Source organism: Pongo abelii, chromosome 4 (assembly GCF_028885655.2).
Source record: "Pongo abelii isolate AG06213 chromosome 4, NHGRI_mPonAbe1-v2.0_pri, whole genome shotgun sequence".
NCBI lineage: Eukaryota > Metazoa > Chordata > Mammalia > Primates > Hominidae > Pongo > Pongo abelii.
In genome coordinates this window covers 178,922,727-178,939,185 of record NC_071989.2, presented here as the reverse complement: position 1 = coordinate 178,939,185, position 16,459 = coordinate 178,922,727, and the positions used below count along the sequence as shown (strand labels likewise).

The 16,459-nt window shown below is 44.9% G+C and overlaps 1 protein-coding gene across 4 annotated transcripts in view; it reads right to left on the bottom strand.

The window, feature by feature from the left end:
• Positions 1 to 16,459, bottom strand: part of DOCK2 (dedicator of cytokinesis 2) — a 442,316-nt gene that overhangs the window by 17,971 nt on the left and 407,886 nt on the right. For all 4 annotated transcript variants that reach the window (XM_009241272.4, XM_024247240.3, XM_054556208.2 and 1 more), the window contains 4 exons: positions 15,176 to 15,317; positions 10,189 to 10,270; positions 8,806 to 8,890; positions 7,908 to 7,994 (listed from right to left, as the gene is read on the bottom strand). In XM_009241272.4, coding sequence (XP_009239547.4) covers positions 7,908 to 7,994; positions 8,806 to 8,890; positions 10,189 to 10,270; positions 15,176 to 15,317 — 396 coding nt within the window. The remainder of the gene's footprint in view (positions 1 to 7,907; positions 7,995 to 8,805; positions 8,891 to 10,188; positions 10,271 to 15,175; positions 15,318 to 16,459) is intronic.

Genomic DNA, 16,459 nt, shown 5'->3' with positions numbered 1-16,459 from the left:
GTTCATTGTTTTCTGGTTGTTTTATAGATCCTTTGTTCTTTTTTTCCTTTATTACTTTCTTCCTTTGTGATTTGATGGCTTTCTGTAGTGATATGCTGTGGGTCTTTTCTTCTATCTTTTGTACATCTATTATAGGCTTTTGCTTAGTGATTACCCTGAGGCTTACGTAAAACATACATATAACTGGCTATTTAAAGCTGATAACAACTTAACTTTGATCACATACACAAACTTCAATTTTACTCCCTCTCCTCCCATGTTTTATGTTCCAGATGTCACAATTTACGTGAAAAATAATTTCTGTCTTTAACAAACTATTAGAGCTTTAGGTGTCTTTTTATAATTTTTTTGCCTTTAAATATTTATACTAGATAATTGATTTGCCCACCATCATTTAAGTATTAGCATGTTTTGGACTTGACAATGTACTTATTTTTCAACAGTAAGTTTTATATTTTCATATTTTCATGTTACTAACTAGCATCCTCTTCCTTCAGCTTGAAGAACTAGCTTTAGTATTTCTTATAAGGCAGATCTAATGGTGCTTTACTCAGCTTTTGTTTGTCTGAGAAACACTTTTGGGTCTCTTTGGATTTCTCTTATTTATTGTCCTTTGGGCTTTCTGGATCTAGATTTCTAGTTTCTTTTCTAGATTTGGGAAGTTTTCTGTCATTTCTTTGGATATGTTCTCTGTTCCTTTCTCCCACTCTCTTCTTATTTTGGTACCCCAATAATGTGTATGTTGTTACACTTGATGGTGCCCCATAATTCTCTTATACCAGCCTCATTCTTTTTCATTCTTTTCTTTTTGCTCCTCAGGTTATATGATTTCCAGTGATTTGTCTTTGAGTTTGCTAATCCTTTCTTCTGCTTGATCTAGTTGGCTATTGAACCCTTCTATGGCATTTTTCAATTCAGTTATAATATTCCTAAGCTCTATGATTTCTGTTTGGTACACTTTATGCTTTCTCTTTGTTAGAATTCTCGGTTTGTTCTTGCATTGCTCTCCTGTCGTTGGTGAGCATCTTCATGAGCATTATTTGGATTTCCTGCTGAGTAAATCACATTTCTTGACTCCATGCATTTCGGTTTCTGGAGATTCATCTTGCTCCTTTATTTGGAATATATTACCCTGTTTCTTCATTTTCCTTCAGTGTCTGTGTTGGTTTCTCTGCATTAGATAAGACAGTTCTCTCTCCCAGTCTTGTCAGACTGGCCTTGTGTGGAAGAAGGATCTGACCAAGCCATCCAGTGTGAAATGTTAGGATTCCTCTCAAATCTCTCTGTTTGTCCAGACTGCTGTCTCTGTTTTTGGTAGACCCCTATAGCTTAGGATATGCCACTTCCTGTCAGTACCCTGAGACAGATAAGGTAGGGGCTAGACTCTGTAGATGTAGCTGGAAAGGTGGGGGTATTAAATGTGTGTTCCAGTTTTTTTCCATCTTCATGATGAAGCTGGGCATGGGCGATTACCTGTCTCTCTCTCTGCCCTAAGCTGGGGAGAGAATCTGTGGCAAGTGCCTATACTCAAGTTCAGGCTGCACCCTCTGATTCTGGTGATATACTTGTTGAAATTGGACCCATTGTATATCCACCTCTTTTTGCTGTGGTCTAGGGCCACTCAGGAAGACAAAATCCCATTGACTGCCAGAGCTACATCATTAAGAGGACAGTCCCTTGGGTGGGAGCTCTAGTGTGGCACTTGGTATGTGGCCAAACTCCTTGCAGGAAGAATGGATAGATCTGGATTTATCACTGGGTTGAGACAGAGGAAAGGCTAGTGAAGTGCCAACCTCTGGCTCTGACTGCTGGAGAGCTATTTTTTGTTTGCCCTATTAGCTTTCTGATGCAAATTTGTTAGATGCCAGGCCATCACTAGCCACTGGAAGTGTGTGCCCCTTCCAGAAAGAAAATGGGAGCTGTTCATTTCTGCCCACTTTCTGCACTGCTCCAAGGGGATGTAACCCCTGGAAGTGTTTGTGCACCCATTTAAAACCATCTCTTTGTTCTGTGATGTAGGGAGACTTGCATATGCCTGCTCCCTTCTGTTCCCAGAGCTAAGAGGTTTAGATGGGGTCCTTTTAGAGATAGATCTAAAAGTTGGGACACTCAATGCATAGCATAAACCTCATCTAGGGAGGAATAGGGGGTTGCAATTTTTTAAGCCCTTTCTCTGCACCAACTCTCAGGGAATGAAGCCCTGGAAGTGCTTTCATACCTGTATAAAACTGCTGCTTTTTTTTCCTGTGGTCTTTGGGGACATGCATATGCCAGTCCCCTCTGCTCCTAGAGCTAGGGTGTTTAGAATATAGCCCTTGGGTGGAAGCTGTAAAAGTTGGGAAACAATGTGTGCACAAACTCCTTCCAGGAGGGATTAATAAACCTGTAGTTATTGCTAGGGTGAGCCAGGAGGCAAGGTTTGAGAAGTGACAGCCTGCTTCTCAGGCTGCCAGTGGGTTAATATTTGTTTGCCCCTTAACTCCTCAGTGGAAGTTATGTAGAAGCCAGGCTGCCAAGTAACCACTGGAAGAGTGTGTCATAAATGCCTTCTGGGGAGAAGCAGGAGATTCCATTTTTTTTTATTATTATACTTTAAGTTTTAGGGTAAATGTGCACAATGTGCAGGTTAGTTACATACGTATACATGTGCCATGCTGGTGTGCTGCACCCATTAATTCGTCATTTAGCATTAGGTATATCTCCTAATGCTATCCCTCCCGCTCCCCCCACTCCACAACAGTCCCCAGAGTGTGATGTTCCCCTTCCTGTGTCCATGTGTTCTCATTGTTCATGCATTTTTAAAAGACCCTTTACTACACTCCTCTCAGGGGATGGGATGCCTGAAAGTTCACGTGCACCCATATAAAACCACTGATTTTTTCCTGTGGTCTAAAGAGTCTAAAGAGACTTGCATACGTCTAACTCTGCGCAGTCTCAGAGTTGACAAGTTAAGAGCCAACCCATGAAGAACCTCAGAATTAGAATAGTATATGTGAGGTCCAAGCCCTCCTGGGGAACCTTAGAATTAGGGTAGTACACGTGAGGTCCAAGCCCTCCTCTCCACAGGGAGAGAAGATGAGTACTGGGAATTTCTTTCTTGATTTTATAGCACAGCGTCAGAGCAGGGTGCATGCCTGAGTGTGCCTCAGCTTTTCATATCGGTTCAATGTGGATGTTTACTCAGTGCCTGGTAGGTAGAAGTCCCTCACTTCATCTCTGATTTTCTCTCAGAGGGAATGGATCCATGAGTAGATATTTATCTGGTGCATTTGGGGGTGGAGGGAGAGCCAGGAGCTTCCTAGTCTGCTATGTTGCTAATTGTCTTCTTGGTCATCTTTTAAAACCATTTCTGTGAAATTATAGCCTCCTTACTCCCTTACCCTGTGTCTGGATGTTTCTGGAGATGACTGATCTCTACAGTGAGAAGGCCCTGGGAATTGACTGACTCACTCACTCTCTCTCTCTCACACACACACACACACACACTCATATACATACACACATAGATACACATACACATGCATGCACACATGCATGCCCTGGGCACATCCACACACCCTACGCCGGCACACGCATGCACACACAGAATGTTAACTGAAGGAGAACGATGTCCGGCTTGGCTGCAGCCATAGTCCTCCACGGTGAAACCCACGGTCTAGTATCTGTCAAGTACACAGACCAACTCTGTGGGGGCTCTGAGGGGCCAAGGTGTAGACTGAGTTGTAAGGAAAATCTATCACCACCGCTCAGATTGAGCCCAGCACCACACCAGCATTTGAACAATAGCCTGCCATATCTGAAAGACTCAGGCTTTAAGACAAGTCATTAAAAATGGAAACAGCCGTTGATTAGCTTTCCTCCTTGCTTTTGAAACTATTTTTAGATTCCCAAAGTGTTATCCTCATTATAGCCATTAGGAACAGAGAATGAGAATGAAAATAATTTTGGCTTCTCGCCTATGGGCATTTGTGTAAACCAAATATGTAACTTTCAGGTCATTACAGGGGTTATATAGTTGGTTGAAGGCCTAGATTTCAGAAGTTAAACCCACAGTTTAGCTAATAACAGGAATAAAAGTAATGATCATGATAATGAAGATGACTTCACTTATCGATTGCCTTTTATGTGCCAGCCCATGCTGGCCACATTACACCCGTGCTCATTTCATTCCCCCAGCAATATGTTAAGTCACTTATCCCTGAGCCACGGGGCAGAGCTGGAAAGACAACTCAGGTATTTGTGATTCCACAGGTAGGCTTCTTCTACTACATGTAAATCAAGCTTTGATACCACACTTGTTATCAACGGTCTGTTGGGACTTAATCTAGCCCTCAAATCTCTGGTCTTTTCCCTAAGCTGAGCCTCAGTTTCTTTATCGACATAGTAACTCTTGCCAGGCTTGCTGTCAAGGGAAAATGAATTATTAGGGGAGGGTGGAAAAAAATGTAAAAGTGTGTGTGTGGATGGGTGAGGGAACATAAGATGAAAGAGAACGTGATCTCAATCCCTGGCAATTAGGTGGCATTTCATATTTTTCTTTCTTTTATTTTTATTTTTATTTTTTTAGATGGAGTCTTGCTCTGTTGCCCGGGCTGGAGTGCAATGGCATGATATCGGCTCACTGCAACCTCCGCCTCCTGGGTTCAAGCGATTCTTCTGCCTCAGCCTCCTGACTAGCTGGGATTACAGGCACATGCCACCATGCCCAGCTAATTTTTGTATTTTTAGTAGAGACGGGGTTTCACCATGTTGGTCAGGCTGGTCTTGAACTCCTAACCTGGTGATCCACCCATCCCAGCCTCCCAAAGTGTTGGGATAACAGGCATGAGCCACTGTGCCCAGCCCAGCATTTCATATTTTTCAAAGCCATTTTACCAATATTGCCTTCTTAAGTCTACCCGGGAATCCTATGAGCTGCACAGGACAGGTGCTCTCTCATTACCTCTGAGTTCTGCCACAAATTGCTTTGGCAGTTCACGTCCCATTGCTAGGCCTCAGTTTTCTCATATACAAAATAATGCAGGTAGACAAGAACCAGGGAGAATCAGGACAAAAAACTTGGAGAACTGCAAGCCAAACCAGGCTGGCGGAGGTCTGTCACTCAGCTAGCACATTGATTCTAACCTTTAAAAAGTAATTCAACAGAGATGGAGGACGGGGCTGTTGCTACTGCCCTTTGCCACAGCCCTTACTAGGCTATGAAGGTATTCGAGTTTATAGCTTTAGGACTAAAAGACACCTAAGGTCCCTTTAAGCACTAAAGTTCCATCATTTTGCAATTCCTATTTACAGATGATTAAAACTAAGACCCAGAGATATACAGTCCTTATCTAACATACATAGCTCATTAGTGACCACGTTGAATTTGGATCTCTGATCCCTAGATCAGGGCTCCTTGTAAAGACTCCATTTCCCAGGGCCAAGAACAAAATAAAACCCCAATAGGCAGAACTTATACTTGAAGCTCATCAGAAAATGCCTCTCTATATAAACATTACTGTAGTCGTGATAATTTATGGAGGAAATAACCAAGAACAAGATACAAATTCATATAACACAAAAACAATCTTTGGAAATGAAGTCACTTAGAAGAACATTCAACTTTTGCATCTGAGACACCCTGAAATTCCTGGTAACTCATCTGAGAGGCCATTAAAGATAAATTCACTCTGGCCAACTTTTTGAAGGTTTCCCCAATGCCTTCTATGAGAAGGCATCAGGATGAAAGAAACAAGCCAAAAATCTTGACTATTTCTTTCCTAACTTCAAAATGCTGAGTTTATAAAATAAGGTAACTGGCTTAGACATTACAGGTGTCTGCATATTGATTGACTGATTAATTTATGTAAGTATTCTTTAGTTAGCGTCAGTTGTGGGCCAGGGACTATTCTTAGCACTTGGAGGTATGGCAGAAAATAAAATAGACAAAATATCTGTCTTCTTGGAATTTATATTCTAGTGGAGCTTATGGTCTAATGTTATATTTAATATTCTCTTAATATTAAAAATAAACAAGAAAATTATGTAGTCCATTAGGAGATAAGTGCTTTGGGCTGACACACAGTAGCTGAGGGAATGGGAAGTACAGGGATGGGCTCTCTCAGTTTGCTACAGTTTGGCAGGAATGACTATACAAGAGACGCCTTGCTGAGCACCACCAGGTGACAGGGCTCAGTCAGGGCTAATGGGCAGAGGCTACAGATTGGTAGAAAGTTTCTGATTCCTTACCTCCTAAATAGGGCTCATAATAGTATGTACCTCACGGGGGCCTATGAGAATTAAATGAGATATTGCTATAAACCTTTGACACAGCACCTGGGGCACTTGTCGAAACTTATGTGCCATGAAGCAAGGGCACAGACACTTCCTTCCTTTTGGGGGTACTACTTGCTGGGGTGGGCTGGGGTGGGCTTTTCTTTTTCTTAAGGAAAAAAAAGATGAAGAGTCCAAGCCAGGTGCCTGACAGGGGAGGTTAAAGTCATACCCTATCTCTTTTACTAACCTTGAACAATGCACTAATTAACTCTGCATCTCAGTTCCCACATCTGTAAAATGGGAAGAATAATAATATCTACCTCACAGGGTTGCTGAGGGGTTGAAATGAGATCATGCATATGAACAGTTGAGCCCATACTCAAAACAATGTTTTTTGCTATCACCATCATTGTTATACTTTTCCAAGGTCTAGGTCATGCCTATAAAAAGGAGGCTGAAGGGCTACTGAGCTGCTGGGTTCACTGAAAAGAGAGCGGCATTAAGGGTAGAAGTGAAACGGTCTCAATGCTATCGTCTGATACAATAGCTTGAAAACGCAAGTCAGACCACGTCCCTCCTCTGCTCATCGCTGTGTGTCACTCAGTGGGAAAGTCAAAGTCCTTATGGTGGCCTACAAGGTCCTACATGATCTGGTATCAGATGACTGTTACTCACCCTCACTTGTTCTGATCTGGACACAAGCATACTCTGGGCCCAGGGCTTTTGCACTTGCTGTCCCCTCTGCTGGAATGTCTCTCTCTTCAATGTCAGCGTGGACCCCTTCCTCATTTCCTCCAGGCCTCTCCTCAACAGCCAGTACAGAGGGAAGCATTCTGACTACCCTACTTAAAATAGCAATCCCTCATACATCACCTTTCTGCTTTAATTTTTTCCATCACAGTTATCACCTGTCATATATTTACTTTGACTTTTTAATCCGTCTTTCCCACTAGAATGGAAGCTCCATTGCAGAATCTCCAGGTCTTAAAACAGTGCCTAACATGTTAGGTACACATTAAGCATTTTCTGAATGAATAAATAAATAAATAAGACATCCTAAATATGTCCATTTACAAGGTTTCCTCACAACCATACTGACCGTTCCTCTGTATCTTGGGGACTGCAAGATCTTTAGCTGTCTGAGGACATGGAGACCCTAAGCTGTGCTGAGAAGCAAAATAGGTGTTATCTGCACAAGGGAGATCAAATATTTGGATTCTAGCCAAATGATTTCTCCTTTCTGAGCCTCAGTTTTTCCAACTATAAAATGGGTTCATATTGGGATACTGCACAGGTGCCCCCAAGGGGGTGCTGTGATGAGAGGAGTATGAGGGGGAGATGGAGATGATTGTGTTCCAGGCCCTCTGCTACACCCCACCCGCCCAACAGAAGCTCCCCATTCATCAGCTTTATTACTGGAGGCCAAGGAAAGTTTCATTTGCAGGGAACAAAAAGGTTATCTGATGCTTAAAAAAAAAAAAAAAATCTGAAAGGCACTATTCTGAATGCTGCCTGCATGGGAATTCTGGGACTCACACAGCAGCTTCAAAGAAAAACATGTCTGCTTTTTAAAGTCAAAGGGGCCTTTGGAGACTGGCTGTGCTCTGCCCGTCGGAGGAAGGGTGGCCCTGCCACGAATGTCCCAGACTCACCTGCGACATGTGCACCACCTCAAACCAGCGCAGGATCCCTGGCAGCTTGTACGCAGTCACGAAGGAGGTTCTCTCAATCCACATGGACTGTCCGTGGGCAAGGGGGTGGCAAGGGCAGGAAAGCAACAAACACATTTATGAAACCTGGGTATCAGAGAAGCTTGGCACAAACCCAGCCAGGTCCCCAGGCCTCCTGTCTACCCGAAAGCAGAATAAATATTGCAAGACCCAGAAATATGCTCTCACCTTACCCTTAAGAATTCTTTTCCAACATTAAGTGTAAGCTCTCCCTGAACTTAGGCCAAGTAAGTTTTAACCTGGGTTTATTAGCAGTCTGAATTTTTAGGCAATATTGAATGTGTCCATTTGTTTTCTCAGGGAAGGGTTCTCAGTGTTCATTAGACTCTCAAAGAGGCAGTGGCTCCAAAAATATTAAGAATTACAGTCCAAGCCAAAGAGCTGAGACTTGGAGACACCTCCTTAATCCAGTCTTGTTTGAATCCTAGCTGGACACACACAGAGGAGACTAGCACTCAGGGGACAGTGATGACTAAATTGCTGTGGCTTCTTACTGGTATTTGCTGGAAGGTTTGATTTTATCAACACCCCTTCTTAGCCTGAGGGTTTCTACGTGCTGGCAATGCCTGAATGCCCTGTGGTTGAAAAAGTGCCTCTGACATGAGGCCTGGGATCTGTATTAAAGGGAAAAAGGCTCAAGAAATAAGGACACAGGCCCTAATGGAAGAGATTGGGGAATGGACGTCATGGTATCCATGGAGGTTAGCTTTATTTTCTCTGGCTTTGGATCAAGTTCCTTCCCATTCTGAGGCTGGCCGATGCATGCTCTGGTTCCTCCAGGTGGCCCCAGGGAATGATCAAGCGTAGGGAAGATACTCACAGCAAACTCATTCTCTGGGTCTACGGTCCCCCTGCGCACGGGCCGGGAGTAGTGGAACCTTTGCACGTAGTTGGATTTGTAGAAGCTGAAAGACAGGAAGAGGCTGAGGCTCCTGGTAGCCATCCCCGGCTGCTGACACCTGATCTGACCCTGCACTGTCCAGGGAGGTTCATTACAGTAAACTTCAGGCCTGGCAGAGTCCCTTGTGGTGCATTTAAAATCAAGGTCTGTGTTCTGGGCTGTATAAGAGTGACTTTTGCCCAGGCTTTCCTGACAAGGCAATTTAGAAGGTAGACTGGTCTTGTGCCCCTTTGAGAACATAGTACCCCTAGAGTATCCAGGCAATTGGAATTCTAACACTGATGGCCTAGGTCATGATTTCCTGTGATCTGCAACAAAGGAGCTGAGGTCTGAGCCTAATTTCCCAGAGGTGTCCTCAAAGGATTTCTTTAGGTGTCCCAGCCAAACCCCCAAATCAGTCTCCCTGAATCCTTGGTGAGATTCTAACTTCAGGGCCAGCAGAACACCGTGCTAGCTGCACAGTTATCGTCCCCTGCTCATGGGTGCCTGTCTGAGAAGGTGAGAAGGTGAGGGGAGGCTGAGACCCAAGCTGAGCTCCACCTGCTCTGCTGTGGCACTTTGTGAGGCTGCTGGGAGGGGCTGCCTCTCCCTGAAGGGTCCTTCATCTTGCAAAGCAGATCCTGTTTCTGACTGTCCCGTCCAGAGGGGAGGACCTACTCTAAGACACTCAAGTGCTCTATTACAACCTGGGCATGGGGTGGGGGGAATGAGCTGGGCAGCTGGGAGGCATACAGCCTTGGGTCCCACAGAGGACCCACCTTGTGGCCTCATCAGTGACTTTGCAATCTGATCTAGAACAGGTGGACATCAGTCTTCACGGCACTTCCTCTACTGTTCCTTTATCAGAGTCTGAACACACCATTGTCAACGTACAACCTTCACAAATGCTGAGGAGATGTCCCTCTGGGAGCATGTGCTCAGCATGGCCAAGGCCCCCTGTCTCCACACTGCCTATCACTTGCCCAGCCACACTCTGTCTGTGGACTCCCTGGGGCCACTCTGAGATCAACCTGAGCAACAAACAGGCTGACTGCATCCAGTTGAGCAAATGCTCGATGCTTGCTGAGGATTTGCTGAGCCATAACCCTGGCTCTCCCATCCTTCCTGGCTTCAGCCTTGTCAGGGGCAGAGCCCAGCTAATTGGAGGGTGATTCTTTGCCCAAGAGGAAAAGGGGGGAACAAACTGGCTAAGATAGAGAAGGAACTAGAAAGCCACTGGGGTCTGTTCTGCCACCAGCTCAGTTTGGTGGCCCCAATGGGTTCTCTGCCCCATCCTTCTTCCCTGTGGACAACAAGTCTTACTTTATAATCTGGTCAGGCACTGGCTTATTCTTGAACCTGGGGTGTTCATCCAAGACAGGCTGGACAGTGAAGCACTGGATATCTGGAATCCCTGTGGTTAAGGACTTATATCTGTTGGCTGCGGGGACACTTTTAAGTATAGCTAGTCCTTGCTGAGACCTTCCAGGCCCGCCTTTATGGGGCCACATTTTTACTGAATGATGAACCTCAGGTTGCTGGCTGCCCACTAGGCACTAATGACTAGTTAGTCACTGAGGTCCTTATCAGTGCTGACACCTTGCAACCTTACGCCAGGGCTCAGCCCCTACAAACAGAGTTGTCTAGTGGTGTTTAATCATCATCGTTGCTATATTATCATTAATAATCATACCATTGAATGAATTTATAGCTCTCAAATCAATTGCAGAGTGCATCTTCCCATGATCTCATTTGATCTCCTCAATTCCACTGAGTTGCATTATTAACCTAAATTGTCCCCTTCGAGGCCAGAGAAGCCAGGCCACTTGTTGAAGATCACACAACTTGTAAGAACAGATCCGAGTCTGTATTTAGGTCTTTTAACTCTAAGCTCAGAATTCTTTCACTCTGGACTCACTACTCAAAGGCGGCCCTTTGACCAGTAGTATCAGCATTACCTGTAAGTTTGTTAGAAGTGGAGACTCTGGACTATCTGAGAACCAACTGAGTCCGGATCTGTAAAAGATCCTTGGGTGATACATATACATGCTAAAGTTTGTGAAGCACTGCTATAGAATATGCAAATAAATGTCATTTTGCACTCCAACTCTGAAAATTTGAAAGCAACTGCCTACGGCAGGATGGTAAGGAGCTGTGTTCAGACTCAGTGGAGAAGAGTCCCATGGTGGATTAGTGATGTCTGCAACAGGCATAGATATTGGAGAGGCACTATGTGGGTCAGACCCTTGTCATGCCTCTTCTAGATCTGTCTTTAGTCCTTTTAAGCTGACAATATGGCAAACTGAATGAACAAAGTCAGCGGTCACTGGTCCCACTCCTGATTCCTCTTCCCTTTCCCTACCTTCCATTTCTTCTTTACCCACATCTTTTATTTAGGTGTTCAAGGTCTTTCCTCCCTCTATTCTACCCAATGACCACCATGACTCCAAAAAATCTTTTCCTGGGCCTGACATGTCTGCCAACTAAGGAATCAAGAACTCCTCTGGCTAGCATTCAAAGCTAGGCCAGTATGGCATTCACCCATTTTTTCATCATTATCTGGATATCCAATAGATCCTACTACTCCCTTTCCTTGGAACGTTTTCCCTCATCAGCATCCCTCTTCTGTGAACCCTTTGGACAGATGTCAAACACCACAGTCCATGAAAACAAAATTCACCCCCCAGTTAGCAGTTGTTTTCCTTCCTTTGGCTTTCCACAGCCTTCGTCTGTGCTTCTCTTAGGATCCACCCTCCAGCTCCCTGTCGGCTTCCTGCTCCCCCCAGCCCACTTCACACCCTCCATCCCCTGCCCAGATTGTGAGCTTTTTCATGGCAGAGACTATGGTTCTTTCACATATAAGAAATGATCAAAACCTAGCTCCAAATTAAATTGAATTGCCTCTCTCCGATGAACTTACTCTATGCTAATATGTTAGGTGTTTCATTGATTTACTTCTGATGCCTGTTTCTGCCTTAAATAGATTTCTCTTCTTAAGAGATGGCAATGTTTAACATGAATGAATAAATCTCAATGAAACTATTTCTACAATTTTCAGGAAAACCATTTTCTTTCTCAAGCCATGTGGCCAACAGCCTGCTCTGGGAAGAAAATCACTCTGCATTAAGTCTAGGGCAGGGGTTGGCAAACTATGGCCCTGTGGTCAAATCTGGTTCACTGCCTGTTTTTGTAAGGCCCAGAGGCTAAGAAGAGTTTTCAATGGAGGGAAAAAGAGTATTTTGTAACGTGATAATGATAGAAAGTTCCAGTGTTAGTGTCCATAGAGTTTTATTGGAACACAGAGATACCCGTGCATTTTTGGGTTTTCAGTGGCTGCTCTCCCACTACAACAGTGGAGCTGAGTAGTTGTGACAGAGACTGCATGGGCCACAAAGACTAAAATACTGCCCATCTGATCCCTTCCAGAAAGTTTGCAGACCCCTGTTTTAGAGAAGGTTCTAGGTCGTGTTTACTGATCTTAGCCACTGGTCTTGGCCCAAGAGGAGAATCCAAACTTGTCCTAGGGAAGCCCATGACACAAGTCCCCTGAAGTTGTGCCAGGAGGATGGCTGGTGAGGTTGTTATGCCACATGCTGAATGTATGCGTGGAACTGGGGCCCCAGAGGGCTGGGCAACTGCAGACTCCCAACCAAAGAGACTTTGGCTTTCAATTATCATTCCCTACTTGGATACGTAAGTGAGAAATGAGATCTGTCACCCTCTCAGACTGCTTATCAGCTTTTTAACAAGTGAAGGCAAGAGAAGAGAGCATTAAGAACTCAATATTTTGTCAAAAAGTAGGCCTGAGTTCAAATCCAAGCTCCATCACTTCCTAGTTGTGACCTTGTGCAAGCTGCTTAAATTCTGTGAGCCTCAGTTTTCATATTAGCAAAATGCAGGAAAGCAATAATACCTAACTTGTATAAGTATTGGAGGGTAAAACAACAATGTGTGTAAAATGCCTAGTACATGGTAAACAGTTAATAAAGAGAATGCTGTTCATCAATCTTTTTAAAAAGGATGATGTACTAGAACATAGGTTTTGAAACAGACAGATCGTGGGGTTCAAGTACCAGTTCCATCACTAACTAGCTTTGTAACCTTAGGCAAACCACTTTACATCTCTGCCCCACATATTTCTTGTCCATGAAATAGGGAAAATTAACACTCCCCTTAGAGGGTTTTATAGGATATAAAGCCCTCAGTCTCAAGAAAAGGACGTTTAGCAAATATTAGCCGTTCCCCTTTTCTTTTGCACCTGCCTCCTGGCACTGAACCAGGGGAGATGTTATGTCCCAGGAACACGTACTCTCTCTCCCTAGCCTCATGTTAAAAGGCCACAGAGCTGTTCAATCCCAGGAGGTCCACTTAGAAAAGCCTTAGAACTAATCCCATGTCTCGCCTATAACCAAACTCATATTTGTAACCAGCCCAGCCTACCACCAGTTGCATTTGCTCCTGCAAATAACCATGGTAGAGCAGGTACGCAGGGCAGGCAAGCATAATGAAAAGGTTACAGATGAATATTTACCACCGGAGAGAAGAATATTTGGATTAAAGTACAGCAGACTGAGCAGACCAGCCATGCAACCTGTCAACCCCATTTTAAAGGCTGTAACTTAATTTGTGCTAAAGGGTGCAATGCTGGGAGCTAGGCTGAGTGAATGTGCTCCCTGGCTCAGCAGTTGGCCCTATCCTTGCATTTATATGCTCCCTGCCATGTGAATCCTGTCTGTTGCCCAGCACCGGCTGCTGGCCCACTAAACACCATGCTTGGCCGCACTGGCAACCACTTATACGACACCCTAGCATCACCCCATGCGACTTCTGTGTGCTGTGTACTCCAACTGAGCTGGCTGTTTCTCTGCCTCCTTCCTCCCTTTCTCTATTTATTTATCTCTTTTCTTCTTTCCTCTTTCTGTGTTGTTTTCTTTTTATTTCTATTAATCAACAAATATTTACTGGGAGTCGCTTTGTACCAGGCACTAGGGAGGGGGGCACTTAACTGCAGGGAGCAAGCCAGGGCAAGCATCTTCCCTCATGGAGCCGACATTCTAGCTCAACTCCACGCATGTTTAAAAAGCGCCAGAGATAATGGCAAATTGAGACAGATTTTCCAAAGAAAACAGAGCTTGAGATACCAGGGTCATGAAGAGTTCAGAAAAGGCCACATTAGACAATAGAAAGGCCATGGCAGGCCTCTTCCAGAAGGTGACGCCAAGCTAGGATCTGATGGGTAAGAGACAGCTAGTCATGTAAGGAGCTGAGGAAGGGCATCCAAAGCAGAGGGAACAGAGAATATGAATGCTCAGAGGCAGGAACAAGCTGGGCATATCGCAGGAACAGAAACAAGACCACTGTGGTCAGAGGGATGTGAGAAAGGGAAGGAAGGATGGGGGTAGGGGTGACGTTGGACAGGCAGGCAGGGGTCAGATCATGGATGGCCTTGCAGGCTTGCTTAGCAGTTTTGATTTTATTATGATGGCAGTGTGGTATCATTTCAGTCTGTGGAGCCTGCTATGCTCCTTCCTTCCAAAGGCCTCTGCACACAAGTGTTCTTCCTTCTGTCTGGGATATTTTCCCCACCTCCTGCTAAGCTTTGGTTGCTTGTAATCTCAAACATCACCTTCCTCAAGGAAGCCTTCTCTCCTTTCCCAACCACAGTACTCTGCATGGCTTCCTCGAGGCACAGATTATATTTTTGTAAATAAACATGGAATAGTGCAATTAGTCGCTTAACGCCTCTTTTACTTGCTACACTGTAAGCTCCCTGAACGTAGGACCACTTTGTGAATGAAAATCTCCAGTCCCTTGCACCTTGCTTAGCATAGAGTCAGGGCTTGAGAGTATTCAATATAAGAATGAATTAGTGAGTGAATGAATTAATCAATGCATGCAACATTTACGATATATTGAGATGGGTTCTTTGGATCTCATCTCAAATATTTACTGGGAGTCACTCTGTACCAGGCACCACGGGAGATGGGAACTTACTGCAGGGAGCAAGCCAGAGCAAGCGTCTTTCCTTATGCAGTTGACATTCTAGCTCACATTCACACACTTTTTGAAAAGCACCAAATGCAGACAAATTTTCCAAAGCTAACAGAGCTCAAGATGCCAGGATCATGAAGAGTCCAGAAAAGGATCCAAAGAACACGGATCCAAAGAACATGTTGCATGTTCCTGCAACGTGGCACCACTGCAATGATTCTGGCAGCAGCCCTGAGCTCTAAGATGGGTCTTTCTGGGCTGCAGCCCTAGCAGGGCTGTTCAGGTCTGGCCCCTTGGCTAGGGCGTTCTCCAAGGATACACTGGCCTGGGGCATTCTTCACATCATCTCCTGGGGCAGAGGTGGTGTTCATCTTCTCTGCATTGGGAAACTGGGTCATCAGCTGCATCTGGAAATCTTCTCTTCGCTCATACTCCTTCCCGCGGTAGATGAACACTTTGTTCTGCAGAGAAAGGATGCTCATTAGAGATTTGGTGACCCAGGTATGAAGAAAGGGGCCAAGCAAAGCTGACGAGCTTGTAAAATGACCACGGTCCATGGGGATGTCCAGTGCATCACTCTCATCTTGGTTTCCCCACAGGGAAAGGAAGGGCTCAACTCACTGACCTAGCAGAGGCCATCACTACTTTAAAGGGTCTGGGTCTAGAAGAAGGGAAGATCATGGATGCTGAGAACTTTCTTCTTCTTACCATCCTATGTACAGCTTCCAGAATAATTACTCACTCAGGTTTCACTGTGTCACACCCACTCTCCTATATACATGGCCACAACATTTCCCCGTTGCCTGTAATGGGCCATGTGGGCTGGACCTGTGGGCTGGAAGGGCTCAGCATTCATATCCTCATCACCTGGCTTCTGGCTCTAAGCCTGTGAAAACACACTCTTTATCCTTCCTGACCATGTTAGTCTCTTATAGACCAGTGGTTCTCAACTAAAGGTGATGTTGTCCCCCAAGGGACATTGGCAGTATCTGGAAACATTTCTTGGTTGTCACAACTGGGAATGAGGGATGCTACTAGAACCTACAGGGTAGTGGCTAGGGATGCTGCTAACATCCTACGATGCACAGCACAGCCCCACAATGAAGAATTTTCAGGCCCAAAATATCAATAGTGCTGAGGTTGAGAAACTCTGCTCTAGACATCTGTGCCACCCATACTGCCTAAAATGGCCCCTAAGTTCTTCTGTCCAAACACACATCTGTCATACATCTCTACATATCAGTGCTTCCAAACCTGGCTGATCGTCCAAGGAGCCTGGGAGACTTCTAAAAATTCAGATTCCCAGCTGGGCGCGGTGGCTCATGCCTGCAATCCCAGCACTTTGGGAGGCGAAGGCAGGTGAATCATGAGGTCAAGAGATGGAGACAATCCTGGCCAACATGGTGAAACCCAGTCTCCACTAAAAATACAAAAATTAGCTGGGCGTGGTGGTGTGTGCCTGTAGTCCCAGCTACTTGGGAGGCTGAGGCAGGATAATAGCTTGAACCCGGGAGGTGGAGGTTGCAGTGAGCCGAGATCAAGCCACTGCACTCCAGCCCGGGCAACAGAGCAAGACTCCGTCTCAAAAAAAAAAAAAAGAAAA